This window comes from Tachypleus tridentatus, chromosome 8 (genome assembly GCF_004210375.1).
Source record: "Tachypleus tridentatus isolate NWPU-2018 chromosome 8, ASM421037v1, whole genome shotgun sequence".
Classification (NCBI taxonomy): Eukaryota; Metazoa; Arthropoda; class Merostomata; order Xiphosura; family Limulidae; genus Tachypleus; species Tachypleus tridentatus.
Window position 1 is genome coordinate 71251843 of NC_134832.1, and position 27905 is coordinate 71279747.

General features: G+C 32.6%; 1 protein-coding gene across 4 annotated transcripts in view; it reads left to right on the top strand.

Moving 5' to 3' along the window:
• The window catches only part of LOC143222632 (FAD-dependent oxidoreductase domain-containing protein 2-like), a 122333-nt gene that overhangs the window by 74889 nt on the left and 19539 nt on the right, over nt 1-27905 (top strand). For all 4 annotated transcript variants that reach the window (XM_076449348.1, XM_076449350.1, XM_076449347.1 and 1 more), the window contains 3 exons: nt 3798-3961; nt 16837-17088; nt 26182-26427. In XM_076449348.1, the coding sequence (XP_076305463.1) occupies nt 3798-3961; nt 16837-17088; nt 26182-26427 (662 nt within the window). The remainder of the gene's footprint in view (nt 1-3797; nt 3962-16836; nt 17089-26181; nt 26428-27905) is intronic.

Below are 27905 nucleotides of genomic sequence, written 5' to 3' on the forward strand. Positions count from 1 at the left end.
TTATTCAAATTTATTATGAGACTTATATAAGTGTATTTAATATGTTGATAAATGGTAATTGTGAAAGAGTAACAAAGATGTTAATGAACATAGATTTTGTAGTTGTTAGCTTGAATGTATCTAAAATAGAATGTAATGGTGGATGATAGCTGTGAAAGAAAATTTAGTCATAAAATATGCTTCCAAAGTGGAAATGTTTTAAGTCTGAAAGTATGCATAGGTTAGTCAAGAAAGAGATAAATGGTGAATTGAGAATGAATTATGCAAACAAATACTGATTAATAGTGAAAATTAGTTAGTCAGGTCACAGTCATCAAGGAGGTATAGGTTACTCATCTACTCCTTAATTAATGGTCAGTATGAGCTAGTAATCTACATTGTTCATCGTGAGTATGAGCTAGTAATCTATATTGTTTATGGTAAACATGAGCTAGAATACTATGTTGTTCATGGTAAACATGAGCTAGAATACTATGTTGTTCATGGTAAACATGAGCTAGAATACTATGTTGCTCATAGCGAGTATGGAATAGTAATTTACGTTGTTAATGACGAGTATGAACTAGTACTCGATCTTCTTCATGGTAAATGTACATTTTGTCACCCAGATGATAAGTACATGATAATCAACTTATCCAAAATTTACAGAAAAAACTACTTAAAGCCATGTTGAACACGAAATACAAAGAACTACATGACTTACAAAAACAAAAAATGAGCTCAGACCATCAACTGGCATACTGCATTAAACCAGAGATTTACGGACTTACACAACGAAACATAAACCAAATCAACACTAGGAATGACAGGGACGAAAAAATTTGCCACAACAAAAAACTAGAAAAACTAAGATGCAAACAACAGAAAATACACCAACAAGACAAACTGTTGACTAATATGTTGACTAACCTCATAATTAACATATCTGACAGACAATTAAACACAGACGAGATAGATCTACTTAACAAAGGACTCAACCTCGCAATAGCACCTAGGTACATTCCAACATTAGAAATTAAAACATGTTTAGAAGATCTAGCCAGGAGACTTGTGATAATTTCCACAGAAAACATAAACAAGAAAACAACCAACAAAAAGAAGACAACGTCAACACTTTTATTGACATTAAACAGCCAAACTTCCCACAAAAAATTAAAAATTTACATTTTCCAGAAACACCTAAAAACAACATCTTAAACGATTTTTTCAAAGACGTTTCTCACAAAACCATTAACATAATTTCACAAAACAAAAAGCTAAAAAACAATTTTACAAAAAAGAGACATTAATTCCATTAAAAACCTAAAACAAGACAAAAACATACAAATTCTAAAAGCAGATAAAGGAAACACTATAGTCATAATGAACACGAATGAATGCATCCAAAAAATGAAGAACGTCCTCTCAGACACTAACAAATTTAAACCAATACACACAAATCTAACAAAAACACACGAAACGCAACTAAACAAAATACCACTGAAAATGAAAAAAGCCAACACAATTTCAAAAACACTTTATTGCTACCTACCCAAGACCGACTAACTCACACAACAAATATACGGCATTCTCAAACCTCATAAACCAGATTGTCCATTACGAACAATAATGTCCACATATGAATCGCTTAATTACAATCTTGGTAAGTACATAGCATGGGCATTCTCCAAATATGTAACATCAGCCAGCTCATTCATCAAAGACTCTTTTAATTTCAATTCTAACCTTAATCAACTTAATCATAAAGCCTTAATGGCCAGTTTCGATGTTATATCCCTCTTTACAGAAGTTTTAACCGCTGAAGCCTGTCAAATAGCCTTAGAACTCTGTATCCGAGACCCTAACCCAACTATTGGCATTCCCAGCAACCAATTAGCAACCCTCATAGAATTCACCACGATGAAAACAAACTTCATGTTCAGCAACCACAACTACATACAAACAAATGGCCTGAGCATGGGCAACCCAGTATCACCAGTTCTAGCCAATATCTTTATTACACAAGTTGAAACATAAGCAATTAACACAGCATTACATCCACCACTATACTGGTACAGATATGCAGATGATACGGTTGCGGGATTCAGATCTACAGAACACACACTTAATTTTTTCAATCACATTAACTTTATACATCCCAACATTAACTTCACATGTCAACAGGAAGAAAGCAATCAAATATCATTTCTTAACATAAACAAACACAAAATTAAAGAAGTCTTACTTATACAACAACTCAAGCCCAAAATAAACCAATACAAAAGAACACCTTTATACCTATATTAATAAATGTAATCAAACATATAAGCACGCCCTCTACATTTCTACACTCAATTACAAAACCCCCTTCAAACATGTGGTCAGCTATCGGTCAGTTAGCTCTTTCTTTCTTTGTGAACCTAACGATGACTGAAGAAGGTCGAAACATTGTTCGCTCCTCTACATAAAAATTTTCTTAACCCAAACCAGCCGTTTTTACATGTATATTTTATATATATAATCAACTAGTTCAATTGGCGATTATAAATTATTAAATGGAGTCGTATTTAATGCAGAATACAAGGCAGCCATCTGGATATGGATTAATAGTAACTATAAGTTGGTCAAGTTAAGAAGAATGATTTAGTCAGGCAGTTGCAGTTTGTGTTGAGTGTTTGTCATATCATAGTTATTGTTGAGTCAAACATGTAAGTAGTATGTCACTGGGTAATGAATATGTGATAACCATCAGTATTGAACCAAGTAGTACATCAAAGTCACTGTTTCTTGGTAATGAGTTTGTGATGACCATCAGGTTTGGATCAAGTAGTACCTCAAAACATTGTCACTTTCTGATAAGTATGTGGTGACCATTCATACTTGGATTAAACGGTACATCACTTTCACTTGTTAATGAGTATACGGTAACAATTCAGGCTTGTATCAGGTAAAACATCAAAGTCACTGTCTTTTGATAGTGAGTATGTATTAACCATCCAGATTTGGACCAAGTTTTATATTTTTGTAAAAAAGGATGAAGATGAGGTCCTTCCCTAGATATCGCAGAACATCATTAGATAGTAGATACTAAATCTGATATTGATCAAAGTATTACAAAAAAAAAAAACAATATGTAAGTTTCTGAGGTTCCTCGGTATATTTTTCACCACATAAAATACATTAAATATTACATACTACATCCTCTGTTTACACGTAACTTATTATTTGCTATGCTTTTTGAATTTCGCGCATAGCTACACCAGGGCTAATTGTGCTAACCATCCCTAAATTAGCAGTGTAAGACTAGAAGGAAGGCATCTGGTAATCATCAACCACCGTCAAGGTTTGTAAAGAAAAAAAGTCTTCTTAAAGCTCGGAAAACCATGATATGTTAACACGGTTTGGAAGTATCTAAATAGTGTTATGAATAGTTCCACCTTTATCTAGTTTATTTTTATTGGTATTAAAATTCCACTACCAATTGATTTTCATTACCTTATGGGTTATGAAATATCTTATTTAACTTACGCCGATTTATATATGTAAAAACGGCTCGTTTGGGTTGAGAAAATATTTAAATATTTTACGTAGAGGAGCGAACAACGTTTCGACCTTCGGTCATCGTCAGTTCACAAAGTTTTCTCGACATCACTGATTACGCCGATTTCATTATCTTAAATACGTCTAATATCGTCAGCGTCTAATAACCATATCGATGTTATTTTTAATTTGCACTAACATCACTGTTGAGAGTTATTATAAACAATTTTCTCTTGACACGACATTATGTTATTAAGTTCCTTATTTTTTTCTCCTAGGCCGACGTTATACTAAAATATCTTGACGACTACAGAATAAAACTAGGTTTGACGGTTCAGTTCAACACAGATATTCGGAGGATAGAACAAATCTTCAACACCACAGCGGAAAATGTGTTTAGCTTCTTTCTGGAAGACCAACACCAGCAACAGTACATCTGCAGGTATCAAACTCTGTGCACAGGCAAAGTTTTATATTATTTAAGAGTTATATTGAGCCTTACACCCGTGATACATACAGTAAACCATGTTTCAAACTCACACATGAACTTGGTTTCTGTTCAGGAGAGGCAAACCTAAACATTTCTGTCTTAGCCTTCCTTCTCGCCTCTACATTTAACTACCAGCTCTCACTTTTATAAATACCATAGTACATGTATGTTCTAACACGATTAAGAGTGCAGACCCCTTTTCCAGTATTTTGTTCAACCCAACTCAGCCCCATCACCGAGAAGAGGCCGGCTCCGTCCCTTATCTCTGTCTAACCTTTATCTTAGAAGGGCACGACCTAGTACACTTTTTTATTTATATATAACTAAATAGGGAACAAAGTGCATTCTGAACCGCTGTTTTCTAACATATGATACCTGTAACAAATAATACATGTCAAATGCAATAAAATATTTATATATTACGTTTCATCTTCTGCTTCACTGAGCAGTTTGTAAAAGAAATGTCGCTGCGGAATGAATAGGATCTACCCTTGTTTTATCGCCAACTGGATGTTTCAGACATGAAGGTTTCCAGCCGGTGATTTTGTGAATGGGATTCAACAACGTGAAATTTCACAATTGTTCTCCTAAGAATCAAAATTATATATCCTTTATTTAACATTGATTTAGTCTCTCCACTATGACACTTCACTTTATGTACTGTTAGGTAAAAAAGACGGTCAGAAATATTACTATTCTTCAAGTTTTAACGACTTTTCTCAAACCGAAATAAAACATATTTCACGAAATTTTACTTATAAACAATGTTTTGTCTGCTGTATAATATGAATAAATGTGGTTGCTACATCAAACACGTCAGAAGATTTGTTTTCGACCCACTGTTCATGGGTTTTCTAAAACGTCTTAACTTTTCTGTACAAAAAAAATACGTCTACTTTGTAATGTTGTAGCGCGTACTTTATAAGTTTGGCAGTGTAATTACTGTAACACATATATATATCAGACAGACAGTAGATAGATATGAGCAATATAAGCAATTCTTAGGATTAATCAAGTCTGTTTGTTTTGTTTGTTTTTTGGAATTTCGCACAAAGCTACAAGGCCATATTAATCAAGTCACAACTAACTAAAAGGTAAATATTTTATATCAGACTTTTATGACATTAACTTAGACTGTCCCTCTGAAATAAAAGAAATAGAAAATATGTTTTATTAACTTCACTATTTATTCATAAGGCCCGGCATGGCCACGTGGGTTTAGGCGTTGGACTCGCAATTTGAGAGTCGCGGGTTTGAATCCCCGTCGCGCCAAACATGCTCGCCCATTCAGCCGTGGGGGCGTTATAATGTGATGGACAATCCCACTATTCGTTGGTAAAAGAGTAGCCCAAGAGTTGGCGGTGGGTGTTGATGACTAGCTGCCTTCCCTCTAGTCTTACACTACTAAATTAGGGACGGCTAGCGCAGATAGCCCTCGAGTAGCTTTGCGCGAAATTCAAAAACAAAACATTTATTCATATATTTTTATCTATGATGTACTACTTTAATAAATTTAGATTATGTTTTCCTTTTTGAGTTTTGTCTTGTGAGATTTATATTGTTCCTTTATAAATTAAATTTGTTGTTTTTCTATGTGTGTAAAAGTATTTGATTTGTCGAATTATTATTTTAAGATAGTAATGACAGAACCCCCGCATATGAGAATAACAAGAGAATATAATCAAATAACAATTTTTTTATGTTATTATTCTTCAATAGCTTATAATAACAAAAAATTACGATATTTTATGTATGATATTTATTAATTGGATGTTGTCATTTGGTTTACTGACTGCAATGTAAAATAACAGTAAAGTGGGTTAGTGATATTAATCAGTGATGTCGAGAAAACCCACTTGTAGTGAAAAATATATATGTAAAAACAGCTCGTTTCGATTGAGAAAATATTTTACGTTGGGGAGCGAACAACGTTTCGACCTTCGGTCATCGCCAGGTTTTTTCTTTGTGAACCTTGTGTAAGTCTTTGTGTTTTCTTTGTGTATTTGTATTTATCTGTTACCATTATGTCTGAACTAGCATATCGTACACCACTATTAACAGTACACGCTCATACGATCGTTAAGAAACTAAGAAATTTAAACCAAAGAATTATCAATAGAAGAAATGACATCTATTTCATTCAACAATGTAGAAAGGAACAACTAACCCTTATCTATGTAAAGGTAAAACTATCAAAAAATTTTAATACATACACAAACATTATCCAAAATTTACAGAAAAAACTACTTAAAGCCATGTTGAACACGAAATACAAAGAAATACCTGACTTACAAAAACAAAAAAATAAACCTATACCATCAACTGGCATGCTGCATTAAACCAGAGATTTACGGACTTATACAACGAAGCATAAACCAAATCAACACTGGGAATGACAGAGACAGAAAGATATGCCACAACAAAAAAAAAAACTAGAAAAAACTAAGATGTAAACAACAGAAAAGACACCACGACAAACCGTTGACTAACCTCATAATAAACAGATCTGACCGACAATAATTAGAGACGTGATACATCTACTTAACAAAGGACTTAACCTCGCTATAGCACCTAGGTACATTCCAACCATAGAAACTAAAACATGTTTAAAAGGCATAGCCAGGAGACTTGTGATACTTTCCACACAAAATAAAAACAAGAAAACAACCGAAAACAACCAACAAAAAGAAGACAACTTAGACAATTTTATTGACATTCAACAGCCAAACTTCCCAGAAAAAATTAAAATTTACATTTTCTAGAAACACCTAAAAACAACATATTAAACGATTTTTTCAAAGACGTTTCTCACAAAACCATCAATATAATTTCACAAAACAGAAAACTAAATAGATCTTACAAAAAGAGGCATTAACTCTATTAAAAACCTAAAACAAGACAAAAACATACAAATTCTAAAAGCAGATAAAGGAAACACTATAATTATAATGAACACGATTGAATACATCCAAAAAATGAAGAACGTCCTCTCAGACACTAACAAATTTAAACCAATACACACAAATCTAACAAAGACATACGAAACGCAACTAAACAAAATACTACTAAAAATGGAAAAAGGAAACACAATTTCACAAACACTTTATTGCTACCTACGCAAGACCGACTAACTCACACAACAAATATACGGCATCCCCAAACCTCATAAACTAGATTGTCCATTACGACCAATAATGTCCACATATGAATTGTTTAATTAAATCTTGGTAAATACATAGCATGAGCATTCTCCAAATATGTAACATCAGCCAGCTCATTCATCAAAGACTCTTTTAATTTCAAGTCTAATCTGAATCAACTAAATCATGAAGCCTTAATGGCCAGTTTCGATGTTATATTCCTCTTTACAGAAGTTCCAACCGCTGAAGCCTGAAAGATAGCCTTAGAATTCTATATCCAGGATCCTAACCCATCTATAGATATTCCCAGCAACCAATTAGCAACCCTCATAGAATTTACAACGATGAAAACAAACTTCATGTTCAGCAACCACAACTATATACAAACAAATGGCCTGAGCATGGGCAACCCAGTATCACCAGTTCTAGCCAATATTTTTATGACACAAGTTGAAACACAAGCAATTAACACAGCGTTACCTCCACCACTATACTGGTACAGATATGTAGATGACACGGTTGCGGGATTCACATCTACAGAACACATACTTAATTTTTCAATCACATTAACTCTATACATCCCAACATTAACTTCACATGTGAACAGGAAGAAAGCAATCAAATATCATTTCTTAACCTCAAAATTACAAGAACCGACACACAATTCAAAACAGAAATCCACCGAAAAAATAACCCATACTGGACTATACATTCCTTGGGACTCAGCACATGAAACAAAAGAAAAACTCAACATACTAAGAAACCAAATAAACACAGCCATAAAACTATGCTCACCAGATAAAATTAACGATGAATTAGACAAAATAAAACAATACTTCATCAACATCAATAAGTTTCCTTCACAAACCGTAGAAAACATTATGAGCACACACCTAGACCTAAAGCATAATCAACTAACAAAAGTAATTATATTCCACGAATTATAAAATCACGAAACCATATACTGCTGTATACCATATATTCCCGACATCAGCAGAAAAATAACCAACATTTGGCAAAAACTAGTAACAAAATATGACATTCCAGTTGATACCAAATTTATTTAAAACCAGGCACAAAACTAAGGTCTATACTATGTAAAAACTACACTGACAAACACCACACCAACATTATTTATAAAATACAATGTGATAACTGCCACGACTTCTATATTGGAGAAACAAGTAGAAAAATGGAAACAGATTCAAAGAACATAAAAAGTCACCTTCACACGGTTTCGAACACTGCAATTCAAATAAACACAACATAACCATAGAACACTCAAATACTAAATAAAGAAACAAACATAAACAAACACAAAATTAAAGAAGCCTTACTTATACAACAACTCAAGCCCAAAATAAACCAATACAAAGGAACACCTTTATACCTATATTAAAAATAATATAATAAATAATAATAATAAAATAAATAATATAAAATTGTATATTCAAACATCTAGGCACGCCCTCTACATTCCGATACTCAGTTACACAACCTCTTTCAAAGATGTGGTCAGCTTCCGGTCAGTTACCTCTTTCTTTCTTTGTGAACCTGACGATGACCGAAGGTCGAAACGTTGTTCGCTCCTCTACGTAAAATATTTTCTCAACCCAAAAGAGCCGTTTTTACACACATTGGGTTAGTTATATTGTTTTCATTTTGTCTCTGGCACTTTAACACGCCTTACGTCGAGTGAGAAGAATTTTTCTTTGCTGTTGAGGCACAATGCTACAAAATGGTATATCTGCATAACGCCTATCTGAATATAGGACTTCGAATTTGAGCATAATAGACCTCTTTATCGCTGAATTATAAAGGTTAAGGGAGGGAGGTAAAAATAAACCTTGTAAAGTGTTTGGTCATACTAACAATATAGAGTCAACTAAAAGGGTACTTCAAAAGTTTTAGCTTTAAGTAAAGAACATTTAAGCCTAATCAAAGTTTTTGTGTGATATTAGAGTCTGAAATTATTCAACAAAAGTCTGTCTAACTTTTCATAAATATATATGAAAACAATTTTTTATATTCAAAAGAATGATTAACTTGGGATATGAATTCGAAATAATAATTACATTACTATATTTATCTGTTTATTTTCTCCTCAACTCTTTTAAATATTTGCAGTCGAAAACGTTTATTTTCATAAAATCATGGAAAAGGTGAATCATGTGAAAGGTTCTTAATTTTCCTAATCAATCTCAGCTTCTTTTAGTTATAGTTGTCTCCATAATCCAATTATTTCATCTATATAAGCATTCCACAAAATCTGGCATTTTAGTGGCTCCACCTAGCCAATTTCTGCTGTCGTGGTAGAAGTTGAAAACTAAATTATCGCGAACAAGTAAATAACATACTTGTTGCATATATGTGTGTGTCTTTGTGTGCCACAATACTTGCAATATATTTAAAAGTATTTCGATATTTAATGTAACTCGGTTAAATAGTGTTTTTTTTTTTTTACATGTAGTGTAAGTAGTTGTTATTTAATGTTTAGATCCTCACAGCTTTCAGTTACTTTTATGCCCAATTAACACAAACGTACAAGAATATGATATGCCACTGTGATTAATCAATTCATTTTAATATATTTAAATTATGTTCTCAACAAAAGTCTCAGTTTAAGAAACATTAACCAAATTTGAAATTCACAGTTATTGTCAAAACAAGTAGTTATGTATCTCATTTTCTACTTCATATGACGTCTTAGGTTTGAGCATACCTCATTCAGATGATATTAATAGCATTTAAAAACAAAACATGCATATCCTAAGTAAACGCTTTCTGCACCAGAAATTATGCATTATATTTCAGAATTGAACTTAAACTTCGCTTAGCCTCTGTGGGTTTCTATCCATAACACAGAAATTTTCAGCATTTTTGTAGAAATGTAGCGAATGTTTAGTCAACATCTTGCCCAAACCATTATTTATGTGTTTTTAAAAGATTTTTGTTTATTTGTTTTTTCTTAAGCGCTTAAGCTAAGCGTCAATCGTCATAAGTCTTTAGATTTACCGCTAAACCACTAGGACAGCTTCAAAAGTTTAACAAAATTAAAAGTAATTTCTGTACTATAGTAAATTCGTGGGCTAAGTGCGATCTTGCTGACAGCGTGAAAGGATTTTAATCAACTCTTGTCACAAAATTGTGCCACACACTTTGAGGCCGTGGGTGCTCTTTAAGAATGACACTGTTCGATTAGACAACAGTTGTTGAAGTTAGTGTTGTTAACTTGTCGTCTTTCCTATTGTCTATCAGTTCAAGAGTAGGAATAGTTATGTGCAAATACACCTTGTTAAGTTTCTGGAAGTAAACCAAAGAACTTAACAAAAATAGCTCGTTCACCAATCATAATAATACTAATATAAGATGTATTTCTCTTACAAATACTTACTTTGTATTTCTTCTAATGCTAGGTAATATTATTCTCAATTCATTATTCGTATTAAGTATGGGAACCTTAGGATGTTACTTATATCAGGTGATAACAGCACTTAGTCAGAGGTACATAACTGTGGTATTTGCTCACAGACGTAGTTTGATAACGGTTGAGTGAATGGTATTTAATTAGCTACAGATTATAGGAGCAATTTCAATTAAATCTACCAGCTACACGACCAAAGCTGTAAAAGCAACGATCACAAACCTCACGCTATGGAGGAAAGAGAGGTCATGCAGGTTCTCCCCTCCAAACATTGACCTACAACACGGCTTTAACTGAATGAACCTATTGGTAATGGAAATATTCCGTGATGTACTACATTAAAGAAAATCATAACATTAAATGTTCAGTTACCAGTAATGTGAACTGATACTACGAGGAAACACTTATCTCCTTCAAGTAAAATATCTGACTGATCGTTTGTCTCAGTTTAAAATAAGTTAAAGATACATTAAGGCAAGTATTAAAGGTACTGTAGCGCAAATGTATCGAAGCTGAAATCATGATTGTAAAGTTGTATTCCTTTTATAATTACACCATTATCAACATCTAAATAGTTAGATTAAAGTTAGCTTTAACTTCACAAAGAAAGAAAAATGAAATATGTAAAGAGAAAAACTGTAAAAATAAATTCTGCGACGGTAAATAAGTGCTTATTTAAAGAGCACATTCTGCAGCATCGTTTTGTTTGTTATTCCGAGGGTATATTTCTTGTTTACTTTGTGAATGAATAAAGTTTCAAAATAGTACATTTTGCGTCAAACTATTTTCATGTAGATTCAGCTTTGACAACAAAAAAGAAGTTTTATATATCCGTATGTCCGACTGCTGTCCATAACACATGGTCAATAAGTAAAATATGAATTGTGGACATATGTTTATGTATAAAAAGTCACTCCCTCAGTTCAGACTGCTGTTTTCAGGAAATCGATGAGCACAATGTTGTGAAACTCGATGTGTGGACTTACACGACCATGGGGAAGGCAACCTACACATTGCAATGACTTACTCAAAACTGATGAAATATGAATTTAGACAATGGCTTTATACCCATGTTTCGTGCAACGTGGTCATGATATAAATATTACTCACCACAAACTGTGTATGCCGTACGTATTTATATATATATATAATCAAAAGCAGTTCATTTCAAGAGCAGAAAATAAGTGCGAACAAAAGAAAAACAATGGTCTTTGTATTTTCATTATCGATATTGTGTATCAGTTTTAAGAGTGAACACCACTCTTTAATAACCAAATCTGACACATATTTTTATTTTTTACTTATTACTAGAATAATATCTTCTGGAAGCTGAAAAGTTAATGTATTTTTTTAATATTATTATTTGATCTTAGCATACTGTTTTTTTCTTTTAGTTTGTTGGCTGGTAAAAGAGTAGCCCAAGAGTTGACGGTGGGTGGTGATGACTAGTTGCCTCCCATCCAGTCTTACACTACTAAACTAGGGAAGCTAGAGCAGATAAATAACTTTCGTATGCCTTTGTACGAAATTCAAAGACAAACAAACTTTTCTTTTAGTTGTTAATGTTTTTGTCAAAATAGACTCAAATTGATATTTTACTAAATAAAAGATTAATTACACGTTATAAGAAAGAAATCTAGATTCGCTTAACTAGTAAATGTTTTGATTTTTCGTGACACTCCTTTCTACCTCCACGTCAAACTCACTGGCATTGGACTTATTGATCATTGCAAAGCCGTCGGATTTATAGATCTGCGCCATCCTGAATTATTGGCTGTTTGAATTGAATTGGTCTACTTATAACTGGTTGAGAAATGGAAACACACCTTAGAAAGATCGATTTATCTTCCTTTATTTCCATTCCCGTCTTTCTTAGATCTCTAGCTCTTGCAATTATATCAAAATTATCATTATACTGGAAGTCACCCTCCACCACCGAATAAACACAGATTATTAAATTCATTGTCCATCTCTCGCCCCACAATCATGGATGGTATGAAGGGAATTAAATGTTTCTGAGAATTCCTGGTAAATTTTAAAATTAAATATAAATTCTTACCTTGAGGGCTTACTACGTGCAGCCCATGGAACTAGTTTCGCCATCGTCAAACGTTTTCAATATGTTCGCACTATTTCCAGACTCAGCACATTCTAGTGTTAAAATAATTCTTATGAGAATAGTAAAGTCGATCTGAGAACACGCATCTTGATAAATATTCCAAAACCCTCCAGTGTACGTGAACATAGACTTCTGAAACTTTATGTAAGCAATCCAAAATCTATTTGAAATGCATTGAACAAGATTGTGATGATTCTAGTTTATATGGTCATTTTTGTTTGTAGGAAATTAAAGAATAATTTCGAAATATGATCAAAATATTGCAAACTTCTGGTTTGTGAGCCTTTCCTAATTCGATATCGTTCTTCAATGTCTTATTAATGGTATCACAAGATATGTCTGGCAGTTGTTTATTTTCTTCTTCTTTTTTATCGTAACAACTTTGAAAATTCGGTGTTGTCCTCCTCTGACATAAACGCTCTGTTGTACAAGTTGTCCAGTTTCAAGATTAACATTAAAAACTCCTTTCTTTCATCGTTGAACATTTTCTCTACAAATAAATATCCATTTTCGATAACAGCCACAACATATGCTTCCAGATATAAGCTTAAATTTCTCTATTTAGTATTGCTTCTTCAAACAAGAAATACATTGAACATGAGGCATCCTTTATTAAAATCATACTTTTAAGTAAAAACCTTGCAAATTAATTCAAATCGATACAAATGTTTTCAAGTTTAATTTCATGGCATCCATTTTATAATGCTTAGAATCGGTTAACATAAAAGCCAAAAATGATATGGCATGTTTTAGCTGTAATACGCATGAAGACAACGAGAATGTTCTATCTTAATAAGAGTCAGTTCTCTTAATTAAATAATAGTTTTATAGTTTGTCTCTTCAACAGAATTTCCGGCACATCTGCTTTCATTTGTAATCTCGTGCATCACATGTCAAAGTAAATGAAGATTTTTACCAACCAAAACCTTAATTGCAGTATAAATACATAATTAAAACTAAAATGTTACTTTTTGTTTAAAAGTGTGAAAGTACATAAAACTCTTCGTTCGCTTCATAGAACTAGATGTTCGGAATGTTGTCGAAGTGCACTTTATCACTACTAATATTCTTCAGTCGCGAACCCCGTGTTAAGAAATGTACAAGCTAGCAAACGCATTAAAGATTGTTACAGAGTTACGTTAAGTATGGAAAACAGTTATGTTAAAAATATGCATAAAACTACCTGAAATAAATCTTACGTCAAACAAAGGAAATTACGGATTATGGCAAAAAGTATTTAATCTATCAAATGACTAAGTATGCGTGCTGACTGTGGCTGCATGTTTTTATTCTCACCTATGTAACTTTGGTTGATATCTAATACAGGAATGGAAATGTCAAGAAAGATTGTAATTTGTTTTAAAATCAGCATGGAAATGACTTCATATTAGACTCTTTTAAACAAATTTTTGATGTTTGAAAATACTACATTAAGAATAATATAGGCGGTATACATGTTTGCCCCTGAAGAAAAAGGTCCACCTTTCGAAAACACTCGGTTATAGGGTTTCTATTTCATTTATATCAAGACACCTTGAACTTTCTTGTTTTTATAACATCATGAATAAGCGGTATACAGTCCACTCGCAATTTGTAGTTCAAATGCAGACAATTTGTAGTAAAACTGAAATAGGTCTATTTATAGTGTCAAAAGAAGTGTGAGAAAGAAACTTTTCTGTTTAAACAACACCCCCCCCCCTCTGGTCGTCCTGCTGTAAATTCACGGACTTACAACTCTAAAATCAGAGACTAGACTTTAGGTGGTGAACAGGGTGCAAATATCTCGTTGTTTAGCTATGAGCTAAAAAGGTGTTTTTTTGTTTGATGTTAAGGATAAACCTGCAATTTTTAGTGTTATTAGCTTATAAACTTATCGTCGAGCCATTAAGAACCTGAGAAACTGAAATCTCAATGTTTATATTGTTTTGCTAGTTGAATCAATTTTACAGATTATATAGCGTAAGTATATTTTATGATACGTTAAATCATTTTGACCTATTTTTTATCAAGTGCAGTGTCATATGCATGTGTATGTGGAGAAGAATAAAATAAATATAGGCTACTTCAACCGAATTAGTTGATTTACCATATACCTTAATTGTCTACTACCTTAATTTACCGAATTCATGCGTATTTGATTACTGATATTCAACAGCGTTAAGGAAAAGTGAGTACCAAATTTCTCTGCTTTCACTAAACAAAACACGACGTAATTAAAGATCTTAGATGTGCAACTATATATTGAGCCGACCATGATCTTGGGGTTAACGTTCCAGAATCTGGATCTGCAGGTCAATGGTTTATGTTGCGTTACCGCAAAAAAATACAATACCCTCCACTCATAGGGCAGCGGTTGCGTTACAAGAGTGGTGGTCAAATCCCAATATCCTGTCAGACAAGAGTAGTCCAAAAGTTGGTGGAGAGTATTGTTGACTAGCTATCTTCTCTTTAGACTATCAGGTCAAAATTAATAAAAACGAAGAAAGAAAACAAAATATTTTATCATTTTAAACTGTTTTCGGCATAAAATTGCCCATGGTGTCACATTTGACATTATAATACAAAATTTGCTTTACTTTAAAACTTATGGACGGACGTGGCCTAGTGATTGCTTTAGATATAACATTTTTATAACTTCTATAGTCTTGTACTTAACCAAAACCTTTTTTGCTCTTATATGCTTAATACCATGATAAACAAACTTCTAAAAAACTTTTAAACAGTTCTCATTTTTTTGTTTTCCATGGATTATCTTAATTCTATGTGCTATCTTATTTAATAGGTTGTTTTTCTTGTTCATATTTACAAACAGACATTAAAGATCCATAATGGTAGCGTGTAAGCTTATGAAAAACTAGGTTGCTGATATATATATTTTATTAACAGCTACTAGTCCATAGAGTATATATTCTGTATTTGGTTTGGTTTGGTTTAAATTTCGCACAAAGCTACACGAGGACTATCTGCGCTAGCCGTTCCTAGTTTAGCAGTATAAGACTAGAGAGAGGGCAGCTAGTAATCAACACCCACAGCTAACTCTTGTGCTACTTTTACCAGCAAATAGTGGGATTGACCGTAACATTTTAACGCTACCACAGCTGAAAGGACGAGCATGTTTGGTGTGACGAGAATTCGAACCCGCAACCCTCGGATTACGAATAAAGTGCCTTAACTACCTGGGCATGCCGGGGCATGTTCTGTATTAACATAGTAGAAATAAATTAATAATTCCTTCTGTTTTTCAATTCAAGCAATATTCAAGTTGGTCAGTATTTTTTTAAAAACTGCTCATAACTTCATAATCTTACATTATTTGTGAAAAGACTTGTAGATGATAAATGATAATGTTATATCTGTACCTGAACTACGACAGAGATACTTTTAGTGCAAAGTTTTTTTGGGAACAGATAAATATTGCGGGAGAGTTTCATAAACATCAATACAAGTTAGAAAAAGTACTTAACTGGTTTCATAAAACAAATAAACAAAGATTGGTATTTGAGACCAAAGTGTAAAAACAACTAGAAGTTATTTTTTCATGTTTAGCCATAGTATAAAAAGAAGTTGGATTATAATATAATATTAATCATAAATTTCAAGTGCATTCTTTACTGATTAATTTTGTCCTTTCCTCCTGTGGCTTAAAAGTAAGTTTGGAGACTCATAGCTCTAAAAACCTGGTTTTGATTCTCTTAGTGGGAACAGCACAAATAGCCTACGGTGTAGCTTTTTGCTTAACAATAACTAACAAACAGAGCTTTGTATTTGTGGAGTATTGATACATTAAATATTCTTAAAGTTAGTATTTCAAGCATTATAAAACTATAATAGCTTATACATACAAACTCAATACTTTTTGAAGTTAACCTTTGGCATGAGTAAGAGACATTCTCCGTATTTTTTTTAATTAACGTAGAGAGAATATTTAATATTAATATTTTTGAGATTACTATCAATAAACAGATTTAGTACTTTCTGAACTCAGCTTTATGAGACGTTATAAAAACGCACAGTTTTTAATTACTTTTTTTTACTTTCAGAAAGTTGCACATATATGAAAGATTTTTTGTCTTAAATTTTATTTTATTTTGTTTTTCTATATACAAAAAGCAAGCAATAAAACTTCGTTTTCTCTTTCCATTAGAACAGTCATAGTGGCCGCAGGGCTATGGAAACCACATGCTCCTACGTTCGAGGGGTCTGAACATGTTATTGGATACGAATCTATCTCTGTGAATCCAACAGAGTTTGAGGGTAAGACTGTACTGATATTAGGCCGTGGAAACTCAGCGTTTGAAACAGCCGATTCCATATATGGAAGGACAAACATGATTCACATGATAAGCCGATCGAGAGCACGCCTCTCGTGGAACACGCATTATGTGGGTGATCTCAGGTACGTTGTTTTCGATTATGATGTGTACCAAAACCCTGCTGCTACAAGCATATGACATTATATACTTCGGATTTCTACAAATATATGACATTATATACTTCGAATTTATATATAACTAAGCGGTGTTCATATTATCAAACAACTTTTATATAACAATCACACTGTAGTACAAAAATATTATACCACCTACTTAGCTTTATGCAGAATATCTGATGGTTAGGGGTCTTCGACTCAAAATTTGCGGTTCTCATTTGGGTGCATTGCAATGTTAAATTTAATCGCACTGTTCATTGAAAAAGAGTAGGCCAAGATCTGGCAGGAGTTGTGTTGACTAGTTGCCTTCTCTCTAGTCTTTCACTTTGAAATTACGGATGACTAATGCAGATCGCACTCGAGTAGCTTTGTGAGAGAATCAAAACAAACAAATGTCAGACAGGTGCGTCAGTTATTAGGTTGGCCAGATTGGTTTAGATAGTATTGTAACATAATTTTAAAATATTATGAATTTTGTTAAGAAATTACAAAAATAAAAATGTTTTATTTAACCTATTTTAATAATCTACAGTTTATACTTACATGTATTGCAATCATATAATGTATGTGTGTGTGTGTATATATATATGGCGTTGGTGCTTGTAAATAGATTTAATACTAACTTAAGTCATCAAAATATATCGCTCAGTGACGTGCTATTGGATTTACGGTCGAAAACTCCGTTAACAACTGGGGCATGCAACTGATAAAAATATATTCTATTCAATGTATAGCTCTAAATGTGCATCACAATAAAGTATGCTAATTTTAATTTTACTGATAAATCCTACAAACCCAATTCATACCCAACATTGTAAATCTTGTTACTCAATTTTAAGTTCATTTTACAATTAATTACATAAAACATGCGCGTATGTATGTGTGAGAAATACATTTTCTGAAATGTAGCATGTATTTGCAGTATAGCGTGTAGTACTTATATTTTCAATAATTACTCAGTCTCCTCATTACATGATTTCATCAGATGGAGAATGACAGGTACGTCAGTTTCTGTATACCATGTTGATGCTCTTACAAACAGCTCACACCTGATTCATATTAAACTTGATTATATGTAATCAAACCGCAAGCATCTTTAAAATGTATTTTTCTTATATGATGTTATATTTCAAAGTGTTTCTATTAAACGTCGAACACAATGTAGTGTATTGTGTAATAATTATACAGTTATACAGGAGACTGAGTACACTGCAAAAAACTATTGTGAATATGCAAATCAGTAAGTCATTGACAACCAAAGCCGATATAAAAGTTGCATTATACTGGAACGGAATGTGTCAGAACAATATTTTGACATTGTTTGGTGTTCATAGATATTGTGATGTCATCAAAAATTGATTGCTTATGTGTAGGGAAGGTAACATCCTTTACCACCGTGAAATAGTCATTCATTCAGGTCATAAACACATTTTCAGTTAGGAAATTTAGAATTTCCGTGTCAGGGAATTTCCTTGTACTAAATGGCATTTGAAAACAAAGTAATACGAGTGAACTTGAGGAGCCACGACCTTCCAGAACAAAACCTGCAACAAGTGATACGTTAGCCATGGCAGTAAAAGTCCAGTATTTTGTAACAGGTAGGAACCTACGGAAACAAGGATCGATGGTAAAAGCCGTCAATGTGTCTTTCGAGTAACACAATATACTAAAGAAGGATCTCTACCTGGAAACGAAGATATGGGTATACCAAAATAAAAATTTCAGTCATAGCTCCCTTCAATTTCGCATATTTCAAGCACTTGAGGAATGAAACTGATATTTACGCTATTTCATACAAAAACAGATCACGAAACTATGGATTTCGTACTGTTGAAACAGGTACTGGGAAACGGTTGTCCTCGTAAACTCGGTAGATTAGGTAAACCATGTAGGGTGGAATCGTATGCTTTGTTTACAACAGCCTTACAGTGGAACATTTTTGTAATGGAAACTACGCTGCAGGTGTGTTGTCAAAAGGATGGTAGTCAGACCGAGCATGGCCGTACGTGGTGACATGGACTGTAATGACGTTGTGAAGCTCCAAACTCGTTTTAATATGACGTACTCAACCTTTAATATCTTTCTACAACTATAAAATAAAGCATACTTTAAGCAGGATAGAATTCAAAGTATTTCTTAAAAGTTAGATGAAACTATATCCCAGACTTGTTCTTAAGATCCGTATTATAAAAACTAAGCGTTTATCGGTGTACTCCTTGTGAAAATATAAGTATGAACGGTTTCCATGAATGTAACTATCGATCACCTCTAACCAAAATTAGTCAAATATAAATATTATTATGCCAGAGTAAGAAATATCAAGTCTGCAGTTGTATTTATTCTATGCAGTAGGCTATATATTTATCAGTTGTTGAATTTGATGTAGTAAAATGAAGCAAAGAACATTTTTACAGAAAACTGACACCTTAAAGTCAGTTGATTCGAATATAAGGCGTAACTTTCTGGATTAGTTGTGTAAAGAAATATTATAAGCTGATGCTTGTATGATACTTATAGCTGTTTCAATCGGTGGTGCTATTAACATATGAGAAAAGATTTTCAAATCTATCTGAATTACTCAGAGATTGCATTAATATTAAATTATCTAAACAAGTATTTTTACTAGTATTGTGTGTATCTAAGACTATATATACATCAATACACAGAAATAAGTTTCCAGTTTTGATAGTAAAATAAACTCTTGTCTCAAATAGATATGTAACAATAAATATTATTTCAATTTTCTGATCAAAATTATGTTTTTTTAATTATGAACCAATAGCAAAAGGATGCCACAGATATACATAAGAAGTTGTTTTATAGATATAGTATGACAGTGCAGTGCCACACCTTGCAGGTAATGAAACTAAAAAAGTGCATATTGAAAATGATTAACTAATCTTTATAAATATTTAGTGGCATGATGACGTAGACGCAAAGCATGACGTCATATGACGTGTTAAGCATCTATGTATTTGACTCACAACGAGTTCTACCAAATGCCTTCAGCTAGAGGATGACGTAACAACCCTTTCATAATAAGGATATTCATTTAACGAGATTGTTAAGTAACGTACTGTAAACGGACAAAACATTTCACAGAAAAGATCATTCAATGTTTTCCATGCAAGCAAAAAGAAAAAGAAAAAACCTGCACAGAAAGGGGTCGAGAACACTTTCCGAAGCCATAGTTTATCTGCAAATTGAAGTCTTTGTTACGACTATCCCCATAAAGCTACGACGAGACAGGACACAACTCATACTATTGTTATCAAGATAATTTAGGATTCGAGGCTGATGAAGACTTAAGCTTTTAGACACACCTAGAGATTAGCGCCTGTTTTCATGAGAAAGATGATCGAAGAAACTTGAATCACGTTAATCCCATAAATCTATCAAATCCTACTCCTTTGGAAGAATGTAGAAAGTATATCAAACTCTGGTTTATATGAGTTTGACTTCTCAAAAATTTATTACAATAAAAATTTGGTGTCAAACGATGTTTAAGTAAGTCTATCACACGGATCACAGTCGATGATAGAAGAAGTAGTTCCGAGGGAATCGAGAGTGATTGAAGATTAGTACAAATAAAACTTAGTCTCGTAACTCAACATTTTATTAAACTACACTCTGTCTAGATATTCAATCGTACTTTCAGCGATTCTAAATTAACTTCAGTTTACCACGCTTAATATTATGTTTTAATCTACTTCTTTGTTTATGCGCAAGTTGATATACATACATGTTTATTATGAATAAAGATGTTTTCAGTGACTCTTAAGAGGCACGTTGAGAGACAATGACGAACATCGAAATTAGGCATTTCGTTCAATATCGTAGTAAATTCCGTCGTGTTTGCTAAACACTGACTTTATACCTGGTGAAGAAAATTTTTGTATTTTTTTAATGACTCCAACAGTTCCATTTTAAGCTGGCATGCAAGAAAATGTGCTTTAAATAAAAAAGTCATAACTTATGTTTTGTTTGATCAAATTCACCAAAATTTAAGATGATCATCAAATCACGCTAACGCATGCTGTTGATTGTGAATCACCAAAAGCAATTTTCATTTAAACCACTTCACATGGTTGGACTAAACCAATGTTATATATGTTATATATGTTTTATTTAAAATTATAAACTGTCTTAGATTTGAAATGCAAAAAGCGCTTTCAAGGAATAAAGCCGAGAAAAAAAAAACAGTAACAGCAAATAAGTTCAAACGCTTACTTAATTAAATACTCAAAACGATAAACTAAACATAGTAAGCAATTTTTAATTACAGGGACTTTTGTAATTTGTATCACTGATTTTCAGTGTTCTTGTTAATACCGTATTTTATAACTGAGAAACTAATCAATGTTTCAGAAAGATATGTCTTACAACTTTGTTTTTACAAACCGTATTTTATGAAGTCATTTATTGTATGTGTAAAAATATTTATTATTAACGACATATATTCCAACGCTTAAACACATATAAATAATCGATCAAAATAATAGTGCAGTTCGTAGAAGACTTAGATATGTTGTTGTGCTTAATTTTAATTTACCAGAACAGTAAGTAAGAAGCTCACAAAAAAAAAAAAGAGTTGAACTAATGTAATTCATCTGATAGTACTAATAAATGTAGGTTTATCTTTTCAAGCTGCGAAAGAACTTAGTTATCCAAGTCGCTGTTTCAATGTAAAAAATAGTATGTTTTATTTGTTAATTAAATGTAAATATATATGACGTTTTCACTCTTGTGAAAAATAAAAATCAATAGCGTAGTTCCAGTGGAAACTGCTACTTTATATGGCACTCTTGCTTTATATATATATATATATATATATACGATGGATATTTTGTCAGTCTATAATGAAGTATACTATTTACTTTATCTCTGAGTTTACGCCTTAAGTTCGAGAAGGAAATGCACTTGCTATCTTAAAACCTGACAAGGTTGCACGTGGTAATCCAATAAACTCCAGACCTGACATAGAGATTAGGGATGATAAAAGCATTTGTCTATCTTTCACGTAGCAGCACTAACGTGGGTATACATACATGATAGTAGCTGTACGTGTCGTATGTAGAGTATTAATCCACGATATCGTAAGTTCCGCCAAGTAAATCAAATCTTATTGCAAGTGAACGTGTATCTTTTTCAAAACAGATGGGCAACCTATATATGTATATAATGATATCAAAATGGATCTTGACAGATTTGGTGGTATTCTTTAAAAACTGTGATTAAAATAACAACAGTAATTGCACTTCTTAAACTGATTAATATACATAGTTAACGTTATATATATACATACAGATGTCAGGGTTAATTACTGACTTCTTTATTGTCAGTGCAACTCCTGATTTAATAAAAATATTTTTAACAAATGTATTTCAAAACAAATGCAAGGATAGTAATAAATGTTTGACTACGTTTTCAATTCACATTTAAATTCAAAGAAAAGAGTTAAATTTTTGTTTGTATCAATTACCAATAAATACAGCCAATCACATAGAGAATCTGTGGTTTGTAACATTTTTATAAAGTCCTAAAAGTAGCTTTTTGTCATTACCAAATAACATCAGCAACTCCAGTGGTTGAGTTCCTCATTAAAATATATGTGGTTCAGTTCTAGCAGTAGCTACAATATTTATGCACCACAACAAAGTGTAATCATTACAACACGAAGTTACATCCATGGTTACAATGTTTGTGTGCTACTATAAGGCTACACACACGGCTACAGCATCTGTCTGCTTCCATAAAGTCACATCCATGGTTACAATGTTTGTGTGCAACTATAAGGCACACACGGCTACAGCATCTGTCTGCTTCCATAAAGTCACATCCATGGTTACAATGTTTGTGTGCTACTATAAGGCTACACACACGGCTACAGCATCTGTCTGCTTCCATAAAGTCACATCCATGGTTACAATGTTTGTGTGCTACTATAAGGCTACACACACGGCTACAGCATCTGTCTGCTTCCATAAAGTTACATCCATGGTTACAATGTTTGTGTGCTACTATAAGGCTACACACACGGCTACAGCATCTGTCTGCTTCCATAAAGTCACATTCATGGTTACAATGTTTGTGTGCTACTATAAGGCTGCACACACGACTACAGCATCTGTCTGCTTCCATAAAGTCACATCCATGGCTACAGTGTTTGTATGCTACAATAAAACTACACTCACGGCTACAGTATTTGTCTGCTACATTGAAGTTTCATCCATCGCTAAAATGAATAAATTGTAAAGAACGATATGGTTTTATATTCAGGATAGAACTGGATGAATATATGGGCAGCAAGGCAAAGTTTTGATTGTGACCAAGTTTACGTGTTTGATTACATCTTAACGTTATGCTATGCATCAACCGAATGACAACAGCATGAACCTTACACATAGCTTTTAATTTAATGAACAGTTTGTCTTGTTTATGAAGAACTGTGTTAACCACCATGTTTTTACTCAATAAACTGTATGTGTTTATTTTTAAAAAATATCGTAATTGCTACTAGTCTTTTTAGTTTCATAAAACGAAAATCTTTTCTGTTAAGAAAGTTTTGTTTGTTTGTTTTTGAATTTCGCACAAAGCTACTCGAGGGCCATCTGTGCTAGCCGTCCCTACTTTAGCAGTGTAAGACTAGAGGGAAGGCAACTAGTCACCACCACCCACCGCCAACTCTTGGGCTACTCTTGTACCAACGAATAGTGGGATTGATCGTAACATTATAACGCCCCCACGGCTGGGAGGGCGAGCATGTTTGGCGCGACAGGGATGCGAACCCGCGACCCTCAGATTACATGTCGCACGCCTTAACACCCTTGGCCATGCCGGGCCTATTAAGAAAGTAATACACGAACTAAATGGAACACTTTTTAAGTTTACTTGTTCCGAATGTTTACGTAAAGCTACACGAGCGATAGTCGTATTTAATTATGAACTAGAGGACAGAGAACCTACTTATACTCTTGAGATATCCTAATCGTATTCACGACCTCAAGTGAGTTTCTAGCAAAGGAATGCGACCATGGGTCCTCGAATTTGCAATCTGGTAAGCAAAACACGCGACCCATTTTTCGTAAGGAATTTTAACAAGTATCACACTTGCACTATTCCCCCATTTTCCCGATGACTCAACGGTAAGTTTACGGGTTTGATACCCAAATAGCTCATTACGCAGTTTTGCGCTTAGCAACAAAAATCCATTCCTTTTAAACAAAACTTAAGACTTAAAAAAAAGTATGGTGTTAGATATATCACTTTCGCATTAAATGAAATTTGTATCTTTATATAAACTATCGCGTAAACTACCACGGTCGCATTTAATGAAACCAAAATCTCTATATAAACTATGATATGTCAACTAACATGCTTGCATTGAATGTAAAATTGTTTTTAAAAAAATTATTTTAACTATATATTGTTTTAATTAATTTTTCATTTAAAATCTTACCAGCTATTTTATTTCTACCATTTGATTCTAGGATTCTTTTAGTGTTATCTTACTCATCGTATTAATTAGCTCATTTTACATATTATTGCATCAGCATATAAAATAATCTTATTTATCTGATTCCTAAATCTTTGTTGTGGGAGGTATCATAAAGTATATGATACCTCGCCCTTTCAGTCGTGGGGGAGTTATTCTTTGGTGGTCAATCCCAATATAAGTTGGTAAAAAGTAGTCCAGGAGATTGCGGTTGGTGGTGATGACTAGTTGCCTTCGCTCTATTCCTTCACTGCTAAATTAGGGACAATTAGCGCAGATAGCCCTCGTGTGGCTTTGAGCGAAATTGAAAACAAACAAAAAGTAATGAATATATTGAACAATGTTTTTTATGTTGACACTTTATACACGTTGTACATTTTATACACTTTGTACACTTTACACACTTTGTACTGAAACCTAAGAGATCCTTTCCAGTCGTTAATAAATCTCCGTTGTATGGCTTTATAAAAATGTCTTCAACATCTGATTTTGGAAATATTTTCCTCTTTAACATTATAAGCCATTTTGATGTAGTAATTATCAGGTTTTACAATATTTATTGATATTTTTTTACGTGTTCTTTTTTCACAATTCAATATCTGCACAACGAAAATATACAGTATAACTTTCTGTTTCTTCACAGTAAAGTATAACACTCTTACCTACAATATTACATTTTATTTGTAGCGTAGTAGCTTGATTTAAAAAGAAAGAGATATTGTAGCATGCTCAGAAACCTAATAGTGAACCTTATGGAGAGCATTTGTTTTAAAACTAGAATATCAAAGAACACTTTGTTCACCTTGCGTTACCTCTCTGCACGTACGACATAGTACGTTTTGCGTAACTACAATCACCATTTGGTACGGCTCGCGTTATCACTATACCTACACACTATTACATATATAAATTCGCAGAAGTGTTTGTGGCTTTTCTCATCATTAATTGGTTACATTGCAAACAATCTACTGAAATTTACTTACATCATTTAAAAAAAAAAGATTAGAGAGGCCAACATTCTCGGGAGAATTCAACAGTTTGAAACTGACCAAGTTTGACGCCAGAAAAATCGTGAAAAACAGAAAAGTTGAAGTCTGTTTATATGACTCCTTTGTACCGTAAGAAGGTTTCTAAAAATCCAAAGAGTTATTGAGTATATACAAGAGGTAGTTTTATGTTCCATACTTTAAAATGTTCAGAATTTTATCTTTATTTGATACATTTAGGAAAGAGCTGTGCTAATTATTTTTTTTTAATTAGCTGCTAGTCTTACAAAAATGTACTCCGTAAAATGTTTTAAAATGACATCTTTAATCTACGAATGACCATCAGCAAAATTATTTGTAACTATTCCAAACAAAATTATTATTAAAGTCTATATTAATTACCTGTCACAGGAAATACGTATCACTCAATTTGAAAATAATTCGTTAAAAATTACTTTATTTAGAAAATACTAGACTATAAAGCAGTGTTGAGAAATCCCATCAGACAAATATACATAGGTTTCTCCGTAATATTTAGTTAAAAAATAATACACTGTGTAATCACAAATAAATTTTTAGGGCTATCAACAATGGTCTGTTGGATAACTATCAACTAAAGTCATTAGATGGATTGATTGAAGTGCCTGTCGAACAGCTTAAGCTTCGCAAAATAAATGGAAAAATTTTCGTTGTAAAGCCCGACCAGAACACAACTGGAATTGACAAAGTTTTGTCGGATACGTGGGACAATTTTGCTTTGAGAGAAGGTTACGACGTTGTCATCAGATGTCTAGGTTTTGATTTTGACGACGCTATATTTCCCAAGTAAGTACATATTACTGTGATATCAAACGCGTTCCACAGTACTTAAATAACTTAAATATGTAATAAAGTTATTTATTAGAAATTGTTCAAATAAATATGAAATCACTCTCTGAATTACAGCATACTTTTTTCTGTAAGCATATTTAATGTTACTTTAAATGTGGCTGAGGCAAAATGTTCATGGCAGTTTTATATTTGATCTTGCTGAAATCTAAAGGCTCTTACACAAAGTAACTGAACTTATACTTCATGTTATTATTACTTAAAACACGTTTTTGTTCCTCTAAAGCAGAAATTTAATGTTTATAATTATTTTCTCTAGTTTATTGTCATCAGCTGCATTACTAGCGTGTTTTACTTTTACTTATTGTTTTAAACTTGGGATGACATATGATTAATGAGTAGACGAAAAACAAATAAAACATACTTCAATGGAATACTAAAAGGGGTAATTTTGATCATTAAATATATACTTATTGTTACCTCTGAGATTTTATAAAACAAAAATAGAGAATCTTAACTGAATCTATAAATCTAAACAATTTGTTATTTTCTCTATCAAAAACGGAGAACATAAACAAAGTCTTTGAACCTCAACAAGTTATTTCATGTATTATAAACATGAGAACCCTAACTTAGTTTTTTAATCACAAAAATTTGTTATTTTATGTATAAAAAACAAAGAACCTTAACTAGATCTTTGAATCTCAACAATTTGTCAGAAAAAAAATTTAAAACAAAGGAATTAGTCACAAAATTTAATGTCGTTGACTGTTTTACAGTCATGTTGTCGTTATTCGTTGTTGAAACGTTTGGTTGATCTGCTATTTAATAATTGTCTGAGAAAAAACCATTTAAATCAGGAGTTGTAATACATATTTCTAGAAGTCTTTAATTTTAATAAATAAATAAATTTTAAGAATTCTCTGTTTTTTAACCATTCTACTACCTGCTCTTAAAAGTTAATCGTTTAAAAACCGATACTATAACTTCCTTGCGTAAGCCTCTTTTTTCTTTTGTGTGTGTGTGAGTGCTTTTACTTATATATTAATTGAGGTTGAAGACAAGGTAAACAGGAACAGTATAATTGTGTATTTCCTAAACGATTTTGAACGACCAGCTGTATTATTTAAAAGTAAATTCCAACCTAACCTTTGCCTTAAAGTACAATATATTTGGGTAATAATTGCTGTTTTTTTCACGTTTGTAAATGAATGATTTACGTTCTAGTTATCTTTTAAAATGTTAAATTTATTCAATGCAATATTTTGTATGCACCTAATTATAGTAATTGGAAAGGTGTAACATCGATTAAGATGCCTTCTGTAGATAGTAAGCCGATTAGCTTTTCGTTATTTAAAAGAACTTTAATCCGAATAGTAATTATGTGGTACCAAAAACATGACAACACATTTACTGGAAGGAAATCCCTACTTATGTGGGTAGAAAGCAAAAGTTAATGAGTATGTGGTATTATT